Source organism: Rattus rattus, chromosome 2, assembly GCF_011064425.1.
Source record: "Rattus rattus isolate New Zealand chromosome 2, Rrattus_CSIRO_v1, whole genome shotgun sequence".
NCBI lineage: Eukaryota > Metazoa > Chordata > Mammalia > Rodentia > Muridae > Rattus > Rattus rattus.
In genome coordinates this window covers 102,003,455-102,025,792 of record NC_046155.1, presented here as the reverse complement: position 1 = coordinate 102,025,792, position 22,338 = coordinate 102,003,455, and the positions used below count along the sequence as shown (strand labels likewise).

The following is a 22,338-nucleotide window of genomic DNA, read 5'->3' as shown; positions in this document are numbered from 1 at the left end:
TGTAGTAAATATTTAAAACATTTCTTTTCTGGTAAAGTAAAGAACATCATTAGATTTGGAAATTTTTCCATTTTAATTTTTGGTGTTAAGGATGGAAGTAATGATTTCAGTGCTGTGTATATATTGGCAGGAAAGTTCTCATAGAGAAGTTAATATTACTAAAGGGTAGTTCAGATATAGCAACAGTATGCAAAGCAGAGGGTTCTAAATCAATTTAAGCTAAAGTTGTGAAATTTGTGAAATAAATTACACAATTCTATAAATATTTTATATAAAATAACGTTGAGAATATAGTGGCATATAAATTGTAAAATATGTCCTTTAGCAATATTAGTTAAATAAAATTAAAATTTGAAAACAGAAGTTAAGTATTGTTACTATACCCTGGCTGCATAAAACATAATCTGCTAAAATGAGGCATTTGGTAATTTTTACTTTTCAGGAAATTTCTTGTGTGTAAAGAAAAGATCTATCACTCGATCACGAATCTGTTTGGTCTTGACACCATACACCACTGGATTAACGGCAGAGGGTACTAAAAGGTACATGCTTGCAAAAATGATGTGGACACTTGGAGGGACCTTCTTTCCAATGCGGTGAGATAGGAAGCTAAACAGTGCAGGCGTATAGGAGACAAGGATAGTGCAGACATGCGCAGCACACGTACCCAGGGCTTTAGAGCGGGCATTCTGGGAAGAGAGCCGGAACACTGACTGGAGGATTTTTACATAAGATGTTGCTATGAGTCCTAAGTCCACTGTTATCACAGAAAGGGCCACAGAGATTCCATATGCTCTGTTAATGAGAGTGTTGCCACTTGCCAATTTCACCACAGCCATGTGCTCACAGTAGGCATGAGGGATGACATATTTAGTATAGTAAGGCAGCCTCTTAATGAGAAGAGGACATGGCAAAACCATGAGCATACCTCTTATCAGGCCAACTAGACCTAGTTTAGTCACCATAGATGTTGTCAGGATTGATGCATAATGAAGAGGGACACAAATGGCCACAAAGCGATCAAATGCCATGGCTACTAGGATGGCTGATTCCATGATGCACAGAGTGTGGATAAAATACATTTGAGTTAGACAGGCATCAAAGTTGATCCAATGTGCGTCAAACCAGAAGATGGCAAGCATCTTCAGAGCTGCAGAAAAGGCAAGACACATGTCATTCATTGCCAGCATGCAAAGGAAGAAATACATGGGCTGGTGGAGACTTGGCTCTAACTTGATAGTAGCAATGATTATGCTGTTCCCCAGCAGGGTCAGGACAAACAGGAGACAGACAGGGATGCCAATCCAGCAGTGAACATTTTCCAATCCAGGTATACCAACCAGGAAGAAAGATGCAATGTGTTCATGAGTAACATTTTCTACCATGTTAAAATCCAACTCACTGTATATTTGGCAGAAAATACAGAGGGTAATATTCTATAAACAGAAAATAGCATTGTAAATTCTTCCATGGTCCAGGTTCACTTGAAAATACTTTCCAAGAAGAGCTGACCTAACCAAACGTCTGAAAATACTAAAATAAATAGCTTTATGCTTTAAGGTTTAGCATTTCAAACTGAAAAGGCAGTATGTTTCTTCATTACTTTTTCTGAGCTTCAAAGGTTGCTTCCATTCCAGTCATTTTCCTCATGTAGTTCTAGATCTGTAATAAGATAGTGTATGTTATTGTCAATACTTGTTATTTTCTTCTCAAGAAACAAAATCAAGGTCGGGAATGATATGAAAACACTCACAAATAACCATTATTTAACAGATATAAGAATATTCTGTCATTTTAAAATCATCATTTTTCCTGAGTACAACCAAACACTTAGTCATTCTAATAGGATCTGATAAAAATAAAGAATATAAATTGTAGAGATAAATCCTTCACCATTCTTAATAATAAACTAGAGCACATTGCATGCTGCCAAGGAAAATCGTACATATTTCCATTTGTATGACTCTTCAAGTGTATAAATAGAAAAAAAAACCCTTGAGCAGAAGAGGTTGCTGGACAGGGGCTTCACACACAAATGAGGGAGGCAAAGTCAAGTTGGTTGTTTCAGAGTTGCTTTTCCTGAGTGTGGCAGTAGAGACCTGGATCAATGGAATAATTACTGTGGATCTGCAGTTTAGAGACTACTTATATAAGGATCCAGTCGCTCGAAACTATCCTATTTGAAAATTTTCACAGATTTTCTTTTTCAAAAAATACCAATGTTCTCTTAAAAGTTCTATTTGTCAAGATTAAGTCTTTAAAGAGAAGGGTTTGTGGGCAGGTGAATACAAGCACACAAAATGAAGAAATAGACTACAAGCAAAACATTTAAAATTGTTGCATGTGGGCTCATGACTTGGAAATACATTCTTGGAGAGCCAAGGGTCTGTGGGCTAAACCCTTCCTCTAATGCAGCTGCCCTCCCTGCCTAGTGATGGGAAGGCTCAATTGCTCACCAACTCAGGGTTTTCATATCAGCACCAAACCTGGAATCTTAGGATTTCTCCTCTCACTTTTCTTTTAGTGTTTACAATTATCCTGAATCATTTGCTTGGAATCCAGCGTCAATCTTGTGCCAAAATTTTGGACCATTATCTGTACCCTTCATGACACAGTTTTATAGAGATATTCTTCAACAAAGTTTTTCTTTCCCTAAAGTCTAAATAAGACAATATTTTTTCTTACTTCTCATCACAAATTGCTATTCTATGGTGATGCAAATATATTTCTAAAGTATTCTTAACAAAAAACAAAATTGTTTCTGTTATTGGGGGAAAATTATAGATTAAATTTTTACCAGTAAGCTATAATTTAGGGTTGGACTTCCTTTGCACCACTGAAGATTGTAGCCTTAGGGATAATATATTAAGGCAAAATATGAACATTAAACTTTCAATTACAGAAGGGTTTAATATGTTTACCAAACATCTGCTATTTGTAAGACTTCTCTCGGGAGAGGCACTAAGCAAAGTTTTATTCTTGATCTGATTCAGAAAAAATTATCGTTTTAAAAGGCCAATTGGAGCTTGCAAGACAGGATGTAAGCTAAAAGTTGTAACTGTAAGATCACCTAGAATTTAGCAAAGGAAATTTCTAAAAGTATATAAATTCTTCCTGTTTGTTAAAGTCTTAATGTTTCCTTTTCAGTAAATTTACTTTCATGAAGTTTGCCTTGGAAAAAGAGGGAAATTTACTGTACCAGAATGTTCTCGGCTGAGTCTAGGAGGCAGAGACTTGCACACAACACTAGAAGTGAGATCTGCTTATCCCTTTGGCCCATAGATAACCTCTGTGTCCCAGGTCACTTTGAATGGCACACCTTGCAGTATAGGCTTCAGCGTGCAGGAAGTTGTCAGGAAACTCTGACCTCTAACATCTGGTGACAGAATTTTCATCTTTCTAGTCTCAGAAAATACTGGGTTGTTTCACAGAGCCTGAGCTGTAGCATGACTTGGTTCTGAAGCTCTGGGCACAGTCTGTTGCCTAAAACTCATACCTTGAAAGCAGATGACTCACATGAAAGGCTGTGGAACTTTGATGCAGCTTTCTTTTAAATACTGCCTATTTTATCTTATTTGTTATGAAAACACACATTCAGATACTCTAAAATCAACTCATTTTAATGCCACCATTTGTGCCTGGTATCATTCTCTTTCATCAATAATTAAGTACAAAAGGAATTTTTTAAATTCTCATAAAGGCACAATAAATTCTTACAGAACAGAATTTCTACTATCTTCTTCAGCCTCAGAAGCATCTAAAAATTGTGTTCGACCTCATGTCTGAACTACCTGTCTTTCCACAGATACAATTTACTCAAAGATATTTCAATCTCTGTTCACTACACTTTCCTCCCTAAACTGAGTTTTGTCCACATTATTTTAACAATGATTTAAACAACTAAATATACTCCTGCAACAAAATTGTCTAAATTCTTCCTCAAGCAGTAAAACATTCCATAATATTTCCAAAACATTTCAATACCAAATTGAATTAATAAAATTCCCAGTTCTTAAATCTAGAAAAGGAATACCAATGGAATCTGTATGGATCTTCCTTCCCCATTTGACTTTTTATCTCCTTATCTCTAACATTGTCTTATATTCTATGAGACCAGGTTGTTTCATGCAGGGGAGAGCATAAGATCATGTTGCTGGTCATGGCTGCTAATGTGTTAGTTCAATGCTCAGGAGGCCCATCATATTCAGAGGTAGAGGAGACCCTTGGGAGATGAAATATTAAGGTGGAAAGAGGTTTGGGACAGCCTGAAACACACAGCAATGCAAGGTCCCTGAGCACTGCCATGTCAATCCTGCACACTTCACAGATATGGTATAGTTTGAGAGTTTGTCCTCTCCTGAGCACAAACTTTAGTGTCTACTGAGACAGCTCACATAACTGAATGGAAACAAATGTGGTCTCTGGAGAAGTCTGTGGAAAGATTAAGTCAAGTTAGCCCTGGAATTCTTTTTACTATATATTTTATGCTGTTTGAGAATTTCATAAATAAGGTGTTCTTATCAAATCCAAGCCCCTAGGGCTTCTCAATCGGTTCTTCCCTAATTTGACCATTTTACCCTACCAACACCATGTACTTTATTTATAAATCCACAGAATCCATTTAGTATTGTCTGTCTGTGCATTGATGTAAGACAATCTTCTAGAACATTGCCTCTCTTAGATCACATCTCTGAAGAGAACTGATCTCACTTAGACAGGAGTGATATTGCTTGGGCCTCTAACTCATCCATGCTGAAACACTCAATGATTTGATTTTCTGCAGGTTTTACAAGCGGTCTCAACCACTGTGAGTTCACTTAGGCTGTAGCCATAGTGTTGCCAAAATACAGTTTTACTACTCATGTCCACTGCCTATTTTTATTTTTAGTATGATGGTATTCTTTGGTATTTATTCATGAATTAAATTATTTCAGAGTCACACAGTAATCCCTGTCACAATGAGATGATCTTCCAACAGCGGACAGAAATATCTTCTAACATATTTACCTTTCCCCTCAGCAAACACTAAGTCGTTCGTCTGTCTATGCTCTCAGCGATGAGAACAGATAGCTTTGTCACGTAGCTCCAGTACTGTGTCCTCGGATCTGGAAGAATGTGTTCTACTTTCAGCAATTCAAGTGGCCGGGTTGGGTCTGCTCTTTACCTCCCAGCATCTTTTTATGTCTCTCCCCATCTGTCTACCAAGGAATTGTGCTCAACCATGCTTCTCAGCTCTACAACTCTTTATGCTATCCATGTGCCCTGCTTCCCAGTAAAGTGACTAATCCTGAGACATGAATCACACTGAACTACAACATTACACTGAAAACAAATGTGGAACCAAATTATTCTATTTCATGGCATCACTAGGCAATAATTGCAAAGGAATTTACATTTACAGTGGGACCTTAACTTGGTTTTTAGTCAAGAAAATGTTTTATTTATTTATTCTAGGCAAGAAGTTGGAAAAAATGACTAACAATAGTTTCTATGTGAATTATTTTTTCTGTTTATCTCCATAATCCATCAGAGTATTTTCAAGTGTAGTTGATCTAGGTAACAAAGCATGCAGGAGAAATGGTGGCGGGTGATGTTGTGTCTGTGTGTGTGTGTGTGTGTGTGTGTGTGTGTGTGTGTGTGTGTGTGTGTGTGTGATAACCATGAAAAGAGGAGTCCTCCATTCTGGGAAAGCACACTTGCTCACTTTCTTATTCTCATGAATTGGTTCCTTTGAGGGAAGCAATGACATAAGCAGCCCTAGGGAGAGGCCAACAGCCACATAGGTGAATTTGGAAGCACACTCTAGGCCCAGACGACATCTGAACTGAAAGCTCAAAGGATACCCACCCTGCTAAGCTCGCTGACCCCGAAACAGTGTGGGATAAGATTGCTTCTTTTATACTTCTAGGTTTGGGGACAACTTGTTATTTAGGAAATAGATAACTAATGTGAAAAGATTTTTTTTAGATGAATTGTCATCACTTTTTTTGCCTTAAGGACAACTCCCCAACAGTGGTCATTGTAAAAAGCACCATCCTTTAAAATCTTTTACAGTATTGTTAGGGAAATCGTTTTTAAGTATTTTTATTGGATATTTTTATTTGTATTTCAAATGTTACTCCCTTTTCCCGATTTCCCATCACAAGGCCTGTATCCCATCCCACTCCCCTTATTCCAAAAGGGTGTTTCCCCTCCCCAACCAAGCCCCTTCCCTCCTCCCTACCCTGACATCCCCTACACTGAGGGGTCCAGCCTTGGCAAGACCAAGGGCTTCTCCTCCCATTGGTGCCCAACAAGGTCATCCTCTGCTCCATATGCAGCTGGAGCCATGGGGCTGTCCATGTATAGACTTTGGGTAGTGGTTTAGTTTCTGGGAGCTCTGGTTAGTTGGTATTATTGTACTTCGGGGTTTCAAGTCCCTTCAGCTTCTTCAATCTTTTCTCTAATTTCTCAAATGGGAACCCCGTTCTCAGTTAAATGGTTTGCTGCTAGCATTCACCTCTGTATTTATCACGCTCTGGCTGACACTCTTGGAAGAAAGCTATATCAGGGTACTGTCAGCATGCACTCCTTGGCTTCATCAATATTGTCCTGTTTTGGAGGCTGTATGCATATGGGCTGGATCCCCAGATGAATCTGGCTCTGAATGGCCATTCCTTCAGTCTTGGCTCCAAACTTTGTCTCCAAATTCCCTCCTATGAATATTTCTGCTCTCCCTTTTAAGGAGGACTGAAACATTTGTTCCTTGGTCTTACTTGTCCTTGAGTTTCCTGTGGTCTGTGGATTGTATCTTGGGTAATTTGAGCTTTTGGGCTAATATCCACTTATGATTGGACTCATACCATATGTGGACTTTTTGTTGTTGTTGTTGTTGTTGTTGTTGTTATTGGGTTACCTCATACAGGAAAATATTTTCTAATTCCAAACATTTGCCTATGAATTTCATGATGTCATTGTTTGTGATTGCTGAGTAGTTCTCCATTGTGTAGATATATCATATTTTTAAGGACATCTGGGTTCTTTCCAGCTTGTGGCTATTATAAATAAGGCTGCTATGAACATAGTGGAGCATGTGTCTTAGTTGCCTGTTGGAGCATCATTTGGGTATATGCCCAGGAGTGGTACAGCTGGGTCCTCAGATAGTGTAATTTTTAATTATCTGAAGAAGCTCCAGACTGATTTCCACAGTGGTTGTACCAGTTTGCAATCCCACGAGCAATGGAGGAGTGGTAATTTTTTTTAAGTGTAACTAATAATTTGGTTCCTTTCTGCATAAAATGGAAATTTAAATATTTCTCCTGATAGTCTTGAGGTTATCATTATGTTACGAGTAGGAAGCGTGTATCTTACACACCATATCTCAAACAAACAAAATGTGCATGAAATGCATAGAGTCACCGCATGATAGAAAGCATGTTCCAAATACAAGTGAGCCTTAAGGCCACCATAGTTAGCTTTTGCATTATCATTTATGGCATTATAGATTAATTACACATGACATACTTTTATACATTTAACCCTGAAGATAAAAAAAATAACTGTTTGAAAAATTATTCCAGGTAGCCATTTGGTTTGTAGCATAAGAAAGCGACCTCCAAGAGTTCAGTGTCTGCCAAGTCGGAATCATGAGCTTTAGTCGTGAAGAAGATAAGTGATGTTTCACGGTGACTTTCCCAGGTCCTGGCACCGCCTCTTCTCCCTCAGCACACCAGGTGAAGGAGCATCTCTGGCATCTCTGGCCTCCCTAGGGGCGTGGCTTTCCCTTTGTATTCTCTCCTGGATTAGCTGTGTGACCAGCCTTCCATTCAGCCATTTATGAATCCTTTCAGAATGTCCTCGGAGAGCTCTATCAGAGGAAGCTCTGGAGACCTGAAATCCAGAGGCGGGAGGTTGGGTATTGGAATGTCCTTGGCTTTCCGGGTGTTACCTGCAAACTTCTGCCAGGTGGAAGAGGCAGTGGCGGTGTCCGAGTGTGGCGGCAAACCCCACAGCTCCGACTTTACAAAGTCCGCATCTGCGTCCAGCTCCTCCTCGGTTGGGCCCTTCAGGAGCCTGGCCTTTTCAGCCTTTAGCTGTTTATTTTCTTCCCTTAATCTTTCGTTCTCGGCCACAAGGAACTCCACGTGCCTCTTCAACTCTGCAATCTTGGTTGTCTGCTCCTTTATAATCGTCTTATCATCTTTTGGGGCTTTGCTTCCAATACAGGGCTCTGAAGGCTCATTCTTTTGCTGAAGTAAAAATAGCAACGTGTCTGGATCCCTGTCAAAGACCCCCTGCACCTCAGGGAGGCGCTTCTCTGTGGAAGGGTCTGAGAAAGAAGAGGGCTCTGGCCTTCCGCATCCTCAGAGGGTCTGTGAGATGCCTGCAGGTGGGGGCTCCATCCCGGTCTGTGCTCTGCTGTGCTTTCAACAGCTCCTCTGGCTTCGCTCTCTCCCACCTCTCCTGGATGACAAGAAGCTGTCTCATGTCCCTTTGCAGGTCCAGTGATAAGTGAGCCTGCTCAGACTGTGTCAGCTTCATGGCTTCAGAGAGATATGCTATTGCCTTTTTGTGACAAGAAATCGCCTCTTCGTTGGTGAGCAAGGTTGAGGGGTCCTTCCATCACTTCCATAGATCCTGGGGTGAGCGGCGGCCCGAGGCGGAGCTGCCGCGTCTGGGCCATGGAGGGGCAGCGAGGACAGGGAGAGAAGGTGGCTGGCAGGAGGTTCCTCGCAGAACCCGGAGCCAGCAGCATACTTCGATATTAGCCTATGTACAAGAAGAAAAATGTTTCCTTTGATGTTGGACAGGTTCTCTGAATTCATTTTAAGAAAGAAATATACCCAACTTTTAAGAAAGACTTTTTAGTTTTTAAAAATAATTTATGTTTGAGTTTATAATATAATTGTATCATTTTCCTCTTCCTTTTCTTCTCTCCTGAGCAATTATATAGCCTCATTCTTCTTCAAAATTATTGATTTTAATTGTTATTTTTAGATATACATAGGTAGTCTTAAATATATTTATATCACGAGCTCAGTTGATATAGTGTCACAGATATATTTTCAGAAATGCCTGTTTGGTCTTAGATAATCAAATGGTATGCTCTTTCCTTGGGAAAACTATTTCCTCAGCTATCAGCATCCCATAGTTGCTTTTAGCATTGAGCTCATGAGCTCCCCAACACTCAACAATAACTTATCTCTTTGTTATCCTTGTTCAGGATGTATTTAGGAAACCATTATTGGTGAATATCATGGATGCAGCTTTTGACAATTCTATGAAACTCAATCTAATAGCAAACTTCCTATTTCTCTTGCTCCTAAAATATTTCCTCCCTCTCTTTCCCTATGATACCAGAGCCAAACCAGCAAAAGCCAATAGAACTGAGCTCCACAACTCTTACATTTGATCTGTTGTAGTTTTCTGTAAAGGTCTCCAACTGTTGATGCAAATTGAAATTTCCTTGATTAATGGTGAGAACTATATTTACCTAGTTTTGTGTGTGTGTGTGTGTGTGTGTGTGTGTGTGTGTGTGTGTGTGTGTGTAGTTAGGGGTTATGCTGCCATAGAAAGGTGGTGTTATAAGTTCTCCTCAAATAGTCCTGGTTAGTTGGTTACATTTCTAAAACCAGAAATGACTTACCTCCTGTTGGGTGAGCCTCAAGTTCAAATAGAGAGCTGTTATTTACCACCAAGGTATTACTATCACTACTGCAACCTCAGAGTTATAGTACTATACTGGACAATGTTATGGTTCATAGGCACCAAAGTAGGGCAAGGCTAGCGGTTGTTTCCATCCGTTCGATGGTCATATGGTATGTTCTGATACTCTGAGTATTTGTCCTCTGGAAAGAGGATTGTTTGAAGGCATCTCATGTATTCTAGACTTGCCTCAATCTTGCTATGTAGATGAGAATGGTCTTGAACACCTGTTCCTCAGGTTTCCACATCTCAGTTGATGGGATTGCAGGTACGCAGCACCATATCAAGTTACATAAAATTTGAGGACTTAAGTAAGAGCTTGTACATGCTAGGGAAGCACTTGCCTGATTGAGCTACGTCTTAACCAGGATAGTTTTGATATAATTAGATAATGCTACCATTTATGTTTTCCTTACCTTAGGAAACATTATAAAATAAAAGAGACGAAATCAAAATAACCAAGAATACACACAGAAATATCCAGATCTCTTCAAGTTTCAACTATCAACAATGTCGAAATTATACTTTTATTAAAAATAATCTATGTAGAAAGTTAAGTAATATGGTCCTAAGCGTTGTATTTTCTTGTCCTGTATAAAGAATAAGTTACAATATATAAAAAGTTTTACATGAAATTCAAACACATAGCTAGGTTATATTAAAAAACAAAACCAGGAAGTAGTTCATTTTTAGCAGACTTTTCAGGTATCATATATTGTTTTATCATTTGTTTGCCTTGTTGGATGGTGGTTTAATTAGGGCCCTTTTCCTCGGGTGAAACACTATGACCAAAGAAACTTGAGGAGAAAAGGGTTTGTTTGAATTTCACTTCCAAATCACTGTTCATCATCAAAAGAAGTCATGACAGGAGCTGAATTAAAAGGGGGAGGAACCTGGATAAAGGAGCTGATGCAGAAGCCATAGATGGATGCTGCTGACTGGCTTACTCCTCAGGGTTTGCTCATCCTTCCTTTATTAGAACTCTGGACCACAAAGTCAGGATGGAACGACTCAAAATGAGCTATGTCCTTTACTATCCGATACTAATTAATAAAGACCTTAAGGCGTCTCTCATTTCGGAGATCTCTATCTTACAAAATGTTGCCATAAAAAAGCAGAGTTAGTTTGTTTTTGTTCTAAGTTACTCATAATTTCCAGAAGATAAACAAAATTATCACAATTTTGTGGCATTGCTAGGATGACAGAGTCAAGAGACAGGATGCGGGGATGTGAGGATTGAATGAGCCATCTCTGAATATTGTATGTATGATCCTAGAGGTTTGTGTTGCTAATGAATACATGTTTAGTAAATTTTAAAAACCATCTGAGTTACAAATACTGGTTTGTTTTTTTGTTTTTATTTGAAACAGAATTCGATCACTGTCCCCTCTTTTTCCTCCAGAACCTCTCGATTATTTTTTCTCCAACCCTCTCATGTTCCTCACTATTGAAGTGACTGTCCCTTTTTTATTGTAATTGTTGCATGTCTAGACACACACATACTCACACACAAATACAACTAAAACTTTTTATATATTTGAGTTGTCTGTTTTATTGTTCAGTCCATTTTTGTTGTTTGTATCTATATGAGTTCAAGACAGACCACTCTGAATTGGACAACAGTAAGGGAGTTCCTCCCTAAGAGGCTAATACCTCTACACCAACAGTCATTAAGTACCTGTACTTCTTCATGTGGGGTTACACCCTGAAAAATCTCCTATTCTATACTGATATGTCTATATAGAGTTATTGCTTATATCTTGTTTATGCAGCCATTTATAAAAGAGATTCCACAGCAAAATCCCTTGGATCCAGGTTCTGAGAATATTTCCACTTTGTTTTCTAGGATGCTCACTGCCATAGATATGCAAGCATTGATGTAGATGTATTCACTTGGGCTGAGTTCCTGATGAACTGTTAATTTCTACAAAGTGTCCAGTTGAGGTTTTCTATGATACCCTCCACTTGCTGTGGGAAGAAGAGTTTCTTTGATGATGAGTTACTTTGATGATGAATACTATTATATCCGAGAATTTGGAGTTAGGGGTCATAAAAGAGACAACAGGCCTTATTTGGATTTCTGGGTATGGGTTTTCTCACTCATTATAAACTTTTCAAAGTCCATTCATTTACCTTCATATTCCATTATTTTATTTTTATTTACAGTTGAGTAGTTTCATCACTATGTGTTTTATCACATCTTTCTTCTGAGTTCATCTCCTGAAGAATGTTTGGTTTTATTTTTCAACACTTTGCAACTGTGAATAGAGCAACTATACAGATCACTGAGCAAATATTTGCTCTTTAAGAGGCCATGGAATAACAAGCACCATTTACTCATGCCAAAAGTGGTCAAAATTAACCTCAAAAGGAATTTTGAGCAAAAAAAGATCATTTATTTTTTATTTACAACTATTGACTCCATCCTCTATCTTCTTACCATGGAAAAAAATGAGTAGGAATAGCAATGTCTGGAACTCTGTGCACCAGAATTTACAGATAGTATTACCTGTGCAGTTCTGCAAATAGGACTGTTTATCATATTACTGTAAAAATGCCTGCTTCTCCTCAGCGTTAACTGGAATCAACAAGATAATGGTTGTATGCACTAGAATTATATATCTGACTTAAATATCTTCTGTTGACTTTGTTATTTGATAAATGTTTGCCAAAACTGTACCTGGGCAGACTTTTCACTGCCATACTTTTCCTATAATAATCAATGTGAATTGAGGGCTCTGTCCAGGTCATTTCACTATGTGCAAGATTCTAAAAGGAATCGCTTCTTGGCCTTTTGGCTAAGATCAAGTGAAGTTACTAGAAGGAGAAACCTGTCTCATTTAAGCAGAAATGTTGAAAGACTTAACCCTATGTACTTACAGGCAACATGGAAAATTATGATTTTGATCCAAATACATGTATATTCTAATCTCAAAGACTACATATGAATGTACAAATCAGGGACCATAAATTCACCAAACCAGATGACATACCTTATTGAATCACTTAACATGGAAGTGAGATCTCTACATAACGCTTCAAGTTCTGAACATATTATGCAAAAATAAATCGATAATAACAGTCGAGTATCAGGCACCTTAATTGGTTTCTACTAAAGTAATTTACTTGCTTTCTCCTACATGAACTGCTCTCAACTTGATCAAATTTCAAGAATAGTTCTCAGAGAGTTATCAGATTCGAGTTCTAGAATAAGGCAGTGAGAACAAGCGAAGCAAACTGATCTGAATCTGCTTGGTCTTGATGCTGAAGATGACAGGGTTCATAAAAGGGGGGAAGAGGAAGTAGATATAACTCATTGTGATATGAACAATATGAGGAATATTCTTACCAAACCTGTGAATAAATGTCAAACCAACCACAGTGACATAGAAAACCAGGATGCAACAGATGTGGGAGACACATGTGTTGAGAGCTTTAGCCCTCTCATCTGTAGAAGCAATGCCCATGACAGTCTTGAGAATCAAAATGTAAGAAAAACAAATAATAAAAAAATCCAAGAGTCCTGTGAAAAATACAACCACAACTGGATAGAGACGATTGAATGTGATGTCAGCACAGGCTAGCTTGATGATATCTTGGTGTAGACAGAAAGCATGGGAGAGTACGTGGGATTGACAATAGGGAAACCAATACAGGCGAATGATTATTGGCATGATTGACAGACCAGCCCTCATCACTACACCTATGCCAATCTTTATTACCCTAGTATCAGTAAGGATTGTGGTATACCTTAATGGGTTGCGAATGGCAACAAAACGATCATAGGCCATGGCAAGCAAGACCCCTGACTCCACAATAGAAAGAGTGTGGATAAAGTAGGCCTGAGAGAAGCAGGCTCCATGGCCAATTTCCCTGTGATTTAACCACAGTACACCCAGAACTGTGGGCATGGTGGTCAATGTTACTCCAAGATCCGTAGCTGCCAACATACCTAAGAAATAGTACATGGGCTCATGGAGGTTATGGTCATCTTTAATGAGGAAAAGGAGGGTGCCATTGCCAAGCAGGATGGAGATATAAGCCATCAGTAATGGGAGAGAGATCAGGTGGTGAGCTTTCTCCAGACCTGGGAAGCCACTAAGCAGGAACGGACAGCTTGAGGTGTTGAGACAAATTACAGGCATTGCAGGTACAAATTCGCCTCAGGTAAAATGATAGGCAACAGTTCCTCAGAGTTTGCCTCTTGAAGATGCTACCTTCTGTGTGGATATTCAGAGCTATTGTTTTTCAACAACAATGGTAATTCAATTATTCCCGGGGGCCTTTCTAGATATGGAAAAACAGGATATGTAAATAACAGCTCCATGAACTTTTTGAGATTATTTCAAGAGTACTGGAGTGTACATTAGAGACAAGCTATGTATGAAGAATAGACTGAGATCAGCAGTTTTCAACCTGTGGGTAAGGAACCCTGTGGGTTTACATAACGTTCTCACAGAAGTCCCACATCAGATATCCTGCATATCAGATATTTATGATTCATAGCAGAAGCAAAATTATAGTTATAAAGTAGCAACAAAATTAGTTTTAGAGTTAGGGGTTCACTACAACAAGAGAAACTGTATTTAAAAAGTCACAGCATTAAGAAGGTTGAGAACTATTGTTGTAGATGAAATCTTTGTAAATCCAATACTCCATATAAAGTAAAGCAAGAAGTTGCTATAACTGAGTAGCATTCTGATAGTGTTGGTGCTTACAAAGTTATTTTTCATGGTGTTATCTTTACTGAAAGTGTTGCGATTTGACATACCAATTTGACAGAATAAATGAGACCTAGAAAGTCAGAATACATGTATTGTTTGAGAATCAAGTAATAATAGCTAATTGCAAAATAATATAATCTCATAAACAAATATATAAAAGAGAGTTAAGTTTAGACATGATAAGTGTACTGTATCTAGAAGAATTACTCAGTTGATGAAATTTTAGCGTTTGGAGGTGAATACAAGATGACAGAAAACTGACTTTTAAGCAATGCCACAACTCATAAATATGTCTTTTTTAGCAGGACACTGTTCTAGTATACTCTAGCTTCTCATAACCTGTTTCCCAAAAGTATGTTATCATGTATTGTTTAATAATAGATTTCACTGTATATAATATTTATAATGTATACACAGTAAAAGAAGAGGCTCACTTGAAAGCATATATAAATATATGGCTATGACATCACTTACTTAGAAAAGCACAAATAGAAAGTGGTTAGACATGCTTGCATGAATGTAATTATTATTAGAAAAATTCATACATGCATGTAGGTTTTCTTTTAAAGGCTATGGCTTTAGATGGGATTTAGTGGTACTGAGAAGGTTTTGGGATTCAGAATTCTAGGATATCATTGGATACATATAGGCAGTTGGGTTTCAGCATTACCCAGAAATTTATGGCCATATACTTTTCTGTTTGGTATAGACTATTCATCACATTGAATCTTAATATACTTTCAGACATTCCTCACATGATCTCTTTGCATTGGGAGAACATGTCTCCTAGATGGTTGGACTTCACTCTTCAAGATTCGGGTGTCATGTCACTGCTAATGCTTTCTAATGGTACTGAAATTGAGGAGCCATGTAAGATCTGTGGTTATCATTTATTAAGGATGTTAAGGATTCCTGTCTTGAAGGAAGAATAAGAATAAATCAAAATGGTTAAACAGAATGACTTTCTCACCTTGAATGTTGTATTACAAAAGTTGCACTGGACACACATCTGTACTATTCATCCTGAGAGTTTCCAAGTCATCCTATTTTCTTAAGAAGCCTATAAAAAAGAGTGAAATGATGCAGGGAGGTTTGAATTTAAGCAAATATACTGCACTGGATTTCAATTGAGCAGCAGATGTTGTGCCCAGCAAGTAAGGAAAGGTAAATCAGAACTCATGACATTTCCAAAGATTACATTGATTCTGGCACTTGGAAAATAGGGAAAAGCACATTTTTTACCATGTCAGAAAAGTAGACACAGATGACTTTAGAGAAGAAAATGACAGGGTTAGAAGTCTAAAGGTTGGAAAATTAAAATTTTGGACAGGAACTCAAAGGGAAACCAAAATACACAATTCATCTCAATGGCCCCTAACTTGGGTTCACAATCTTCTTTGCACTTCCCATTGTATTAGTTGTGCTAATTCATTATTATTAACTTTACTAATATTATTTAGGAATTTTATACATGTATCTAATAAAATAATCATTTTTAATTATTCCCAGATACTTCCTTCATACCATGGCCAAAACTCCCTTGCCGTAACTTGATGTTTTCTTTGATTGTAGACATCACGTATTACAACCCCTCAAGAAGCCAGGCTGGAGCAGTGTAGGAGAGTCATGAGGACCCACAACCGTCACCCATGGGTTCCTGCCTGAGAATGCTACTCATTCTCTCTAGTGAAAAGTCAGATGCCTGTGGCCTCTTTTACCTCATCCTGGTCCCTGTAAAACCCCTAAGAGCAGTACATTACATTCTCCCACTAACCTGAAAATTTGACCCTGTCCATTCTTTAATGACATTGTCATGAGCTTCAGATATTTAGTTCTGTGAAGAATTTGGTCATAACACATTTTTCATCAGGCACAGCACAAAAGCCTGCCTGGTATGAGCATTTATTTCAGAAGTATTTCCTTAGGGATAAATTGTAATTTAAGTCACTCATCGCCCCTCCTTTCTGGTTGTCTTTCCTATTCTCCCTGTCTCTCCATTTCCTTCCATATTCCCTCCAGTGTACTCTGACCCTCGGGATTGTGGAATATTATAATTAGAAGTTCTAAGTCCTTCACCTATATCAGGGTTTTGGCTTGAGTCTATTGACAGAAATGTAATTTAACACTATTAAGATATGGAAAACAAACACACTGGTTAGGAGTCTGGATTGCAACTGTTTCAGGAAAGTATATTTTCTACCCTATTTTAGAAATCTCAGACATAAATGTAAAATGGGAAATATGTATAAATTAGAGAATAAGTAAGTGAATGGTTTTGTTGATTCAGGAGTCCTAAGAAAATAAAACCCTAAACAATATTTATATTATTGCTAATCAACCAAATGTACACATTCACCAATGGCTAATTATTCATTGATAGAGATAAGAATACCAATCCATATTTTAAACTTTCTAACCACAATGATTTTTGCCTATGACAGATAGTAATAGAGATGGAGCAGACACTGAGGAAATGTCCAGCTAATGACTGACCCACCTGAGTCCTATGCCATGAGAGCACACCCTTGAAAGTCTTAAAAATATTCTGCTGTGCTTGCAGACAGGAGGTTAGGATAACAGTCACCTGAATGGCTTCATCCAGCAGCTGATGAAAATATATGCAGAGACCTACATCCAAACTTTAAGTGCAACTTAGGGAATCTTTTGAAAGAGGGGAAGAAATATTGAAGGAGACAGAATGATGAGGGTAATAACAAGAAAACATACCAAACAAAGTAACCTAGGTCTGTAGGGCTGCAAAGGCTGAACCATCAACCAGAATGTGAACATAGAATGAACATATGCCCATACAAATGTAAAGGGATGTACAGGTTGGTCCTTATGTGGGACCTCTAACAGCAGGAGCTGGGGATGTCTTTGACACTGTTGGCTGTCTTTGGAACCCTTTCCTCTAACTTGGAGGCCTTGTCTAACCTCGGTAGAAGAAAATGCACCCAGTCCTAATACAACCTGATATGCAAAGGAAAGTTGATGTCCATGGGAGGTCTCTTTTCTGAGGAGAAATGGAAGGAGCATAAAGAGAGAAGAGGTTAGACAGAGGGACTGGGAGTAAAGGAGGAAGGAAAACATGAGATTGGGATGAAAAGTTAGTTAATTAAATGAGAGTTGAGACACACATCCATGAAACCACACACTAGCACACATTAATACAAATTGTAACTATGTGAATTATTCTAAATTTATGTTTTAACAGTACTAACACAGTATACTACCACCCAAAAGAAAAAAAAAAGAATGTGATGTCATTTTCCTTTAACTTTAGTCATTCTGATTGGGGTAAGTTAAAATGTGAATGTAATTTCAGTTCGCATTTCTCTGATGGCTCAGGATATTGAAAAATAAATGTATATGAATATACAATGATAAGGAAATTAAATATTTCTTATTGTTTAATGTTTTAAGTAATTTCTATATTGTACATCTCAGTTCTCTATCAGGCATGTAGCTGGCGAAAACTTTTCCCTCCTGTAAGCTGGCTTTTCACTTGAGTAAAGGTGTCCTTTGTTATATCTAAGATTCTTTTAGTTGTGTAAGCCATGTTTCTCAATTGTTAGTTTTGTGTGAGGAAGTTTACTTTCAGTGCATTTATTACTTCAAATCAGCATTGAACATTTTGTTATATAATAGGCTCTGTGTGAGATGATTTTGTTCAACAGTACACTAATGAAAGGCAGAGCACTCAGGAGAGCTAGCTTTTCTTGTTATGTAGGTTACATAGACTAACCTATAACCAGCAAGTTTTATTTTGAGCTTACAATCAGTTCATTGGGCATAACTAATCCCATCATAGATCAAGATTGGTGTTGGTATTGGTGCTCAGAGCACAGATGATCCTGAATCTCCCATCGCAGCTTTTTCCTCTACTGTGTGATTTTCTAATATATATATATATTTAATTGCACACAGATGAAGAGATATCTCATTTTCTAATTTGTAATTGTAGCTCTTCTTTTATTGAAAATAGTTTTCCCTACAAAATATATCTTGATTACTGTTTCCCTTTCCTCACCTCCTCCCATTTTCTTTGCATCTCCCTTCCCATCCACATCCACACCCTCTCTGACACTCATTAGTAACCAAACAGGTTTCTAATGCAAAGTAATAAAATAACGTAAGATAAAATAAACACTAACACATTAGAATAGGGAAAAGGAAACAGTAGAGAAACAGCCCAAAGAAAAGATTATTAAATCATTCTCACTTAATACTCGGGGCGGAGCAGTGTGCAGAACTGAAGCAGGAGGTTTACTTCCGTATCTCCTCACAGCTACAGTGTTATATCCTTGTTGCGACAGCATTACAGAAGGATACAAGTACACACTAAATAATTTATTCTAGCAACAAGGGGAAATTTTGTAGTTATAGGATTTAAATGTTTAACATATCTTTATGGAAAATCAAAATGATAAGTAAAAAAACAATGCCTACATAAAAATTTATTTTCTTTAATAGTGGAGTGGAATATTAAGAGAAAATGGTGCTTTAAAACATAAAACAATACACACAATATTAAAAATTATCACTTGGTAATTGTTGAACAGAGAGTTTCTTTAAGTAAAGTTAGCTAGTTGACTAGCTTACACTTATATGGGGTTTCACAATGGCAAACCTACAGGATAAAAATGAGATAGCTGGTGGTCAGGGGCTTGAGGTTATTAGAGTTAATGAAGCAAAATCATCTGCGAAGAGGCTTACAACAATGGTAGAGTATGCTATACTTTCGTTCTAGTAGTTACTACAGCACTAAAACTTTCGTTCATAGTTCACCACAGTAGGAATTCCATCTAACAAGGATGAGTCATAGTTGTTGATTATGCTTCAATAGACATAATATTAATTTGAAATTAAACTGAGTACTCATATTAATACTATCTGAAGAAGTTATAGAAATATAGTCTATTGTGGGTTTTATTTTTATTTAACATATGGTTTATTTATTTAATTTAATTTTAGTGTATGCATATGAGTGTTTACTTACACCCACATAAGGGCATCTCATACATGGATGGTGCCCACAGAAATGAGAATATAGTATTGGATACACTGTAACTGGAATTAAAAGATGTGAGGCGTATGTCAGTGCTAGGAAACACACAAGGGTCAACTCCAAGTGCAGCAAGTGCCTTCTACTTTGGAGCCTTCTCTCTATTCTCTTTAGTGAATAGTAATTGTTCACCTGTCCTTTTAAAATTCTGTTAAACAAGTAAAATGGAAAGTAGGAAAGGCTCATAATTTGCACGGTAATGAAACAGATAATATATGCAAAACTCATAAAATATTTCCTAAATTGTGACATTTTATGACACTTAAAATCCAAATATCAAAAGCAAAATACCATCTACATCAAAACATCAGTGGAAATATTATTTTAGAAACATATAAACATTTGAGTATAGTCTCTATGAGAACTTTGAGGGAGACGTTAAGTTATAAACATATAAATATTTCTAATGAAGTATAATAAAGGCATTTATTTACTAAATAAATGTAATAAATGAATTTGTCTAAATCCACCCAAATGTTAAATGAAATAATACAAAGGGATATGAATTAAAGACAAAATTTTTCAAGTCATCAAAATCTTTCTCTATTTAAAGTTACTCTTCTGTCACCATTACATATTGGTAAATCTGGTAATCACAAATGTATACTGTGTCCTACTCTATCATTTAGTGTGATTGAAGCAGAGACTTATATTGCCAACTTCATCCTATTCATGTGATAGAACAAGGTAGCTATTTCGCTGAAGACACACCAGCACAAGATATCTATTGGCGTTTGTTTTATTATGTTTTAAATTATTAAAGAGCCAAAGAAATGAGATGGCAGAGCTATGAACACTCAGGTCCAGCAATTCAGAACTTCCTATAACTCCAGATTCAGGGTGTGTTAAAGATTCGGTCATCAGTAGGCACCTGCATTTATATGAGCCTATACTACCATGCACATATATAAAATTAGAAAATAAAATGAATATTTAAAAAAAAACCAAATTCTTCACCATACTCATGCATTATATTGCCACATGGATAAGCTGAAAATCAGAGATCATGTATGCGACTTTAATATATTGACTGAAGTAAGAAGAATTGAAAATATATTGTAGTAATTTCATGAAGGGATATATTCATAAAAAGTTAATTTTCTCCTAATAGGAAGAAATAAATTTACCCTAAATTCACTGGTCATAATGTGGGAAAGATTTCAGAGTAAATTAAACTCATACACCCATGTTTGTCAGCACATTGCAAGCTAATATTCTGATTATATATATATATATATATATATAATATCAGAATATTATGTGAGTCAATGTCAATTCATGATAGCTGCAGTAAAAAGTAGAAGTATTTGTAAAATGTAAACTGTCAATAAAAGATGAGCTAATTAGTTAAGCTTCAGTTCCTCACAGTCTTCTTCTGAGATCGCAATTCTTTACCGCCAAGAACAATCACTGTGGACCTGAGGACTTAGGTTCCATTCAAAAGCAAACAGTCTCTGGATTCTCACTCGTATCTGTTGAGTCTTGATACTGTATATAATGGGGTTCATCAAGGGTGGGAAAAGGATGTAGACGTTTCCCATAAGGACATGAACTAATGGAGAGAGATGCTTTCCAAAGCGGTGAACCATGGTCAGACCAATGATGGGGATGTAGAAAACCAAAACAGCAGAGATGTGAGATACGCACGTTTGCAAAGACTTGATTCTCTCCTCCCGGGATGCAATGGACAGAACTGTGTGCAGGATCATCACATAGGAGGCAAGAATGAGCACTGCATCCAGCAACAGGGTGCAAATCACCAGAGACAGAGCATAGAAACTGTTAAAGCGGATATCTGAACATGACAGTCGAATCAAGTCTTGGTGCAAGTGGGAAGGAGAGGAGTGGGTGGGGAGGGGAATACCCCTATAGAAAAAGGGGAGGGAGATGGGATAGACAGCTAATGCCCAGGAAAACGGGAAAGGAAATAACATTTGAAATGTAAATAAAAAGATATCCAATTAAAAAAAGTTTGGGAGAGGAAATGACTCCTGCAGTAATTTAAGAACTTCAGGCAGATAATAACTGGAGGAATGAGCATAAGACTGCTACATACGATGGCCACTCCAATTTTTATGTTTTGGTCCTTGGTTGGGATGGAGGAATAGCATAGAGGGTTGCAAATGGCCTTGTACTGGTCAAAGGACATGACAAGTAGAACATAGGACTCCTCGCAGGACAAACTGTGAATGAAATAAGACTGCAACGCAGGCATCTGATTTCTTGAAGGAAGCCCCAAAGGATTCCCAGTACCATGTGCACAGTGGACAGCCCCATGCAAAGGTCTGTAAGGGTTACATGGCCAGGAAATAGAACATGGGCTGGTGCAGGCTTGGCTCTGTTCATATCACATGAAATATGCAGCTCCCCAGGAACACCATTGCATAAATGGATGAGAAAGGAATGGCAAACAAGATTAAGTAGAGTTCCAGGCCAGGAAATCCAGTGAGAATAAATCTAGAGGTACTCTTGCTTTTCAGGTGTGATGGGGTATCCAGAACTTTCTGTAATGGCAGAACTGGGTTCTGTTGATGCCAAGTAGCCTTGGTTTCTGTTGCTTATGTTTTTGCACTTGCCTCTCACCATTTCATTATGTCTAATGCCTGCCCTAGCTGTCTCTGTCCTTCTTGTGATCCTGGTCATGTCAGAATTCCTCAGAGTCCAGGTATCTTTGTGATCCTGGGATCCTGAGGGTTTCAGAGCTCCTTGGGGCCAAGCTTCCTCTGAGATATGGAAGTCCTGGTGTGACCAAACTCCTGAGGTCCTATTGTGTCAGAACTCTTGGTAGTCAAGCTTTCTTTGGGTTTTGCAGGAGTGGGTGGGAGTAGAGGCCAGAGCCCTGAGTTTGCTTCTGGCACAGATACA

General features: G+C 37.8%; 2 protein-coding genes and 2 pseudogenes across 2 annotated transcripts; all 4 read right to left on the bottom strand.

The window, feature by feature from the left end:
• Nucleotides 1-431: 431 nt before the first annotated feature.
• On the bottom strand, nt 432-1,385 carry LOC116894026 (putative olfactory receptor 52P1). Its single transcript, XM_032895742.1, has one exon. The coding sequence runs from the start codon at nt 1,383-1,385 to the stop codon at nt 432-434; it is 954 nt and encodes a 317-aa protein (XP_032751633.1).
• Nucleotides 1,386-7,805: 6,420 nt separating this feature from the next.
• On the bottom strand, nt 7,806-9,932 carry LOC116893162 (annotated as a pseudogene).
• A 2,943-nt stretch (nt 9,933-12,875) lies between these two features.
• Nucleotides 12,876-13,829, bottom strand: LOC116894025 (olfactory receptor 51B6-like). Its single transcript, XM_032895741.1, has one exon. The coding sequence runs from the start codon at nt 13,827-13,829 to the stop codon at nt 12,876-12,878; it is 954 nt and encodes a 317-aa protein (XP_032751632.1).
• Nucleotides 13,830-20,864: 7,035 nt separating this feature from the next.
• LOC116893161 lies at nt 20,865-22,116 on the bottom strand (annotated as a pseudogene).
• Between the last annotated feature and the right edge of the window lie 222 nt (nt 22,117-22,338).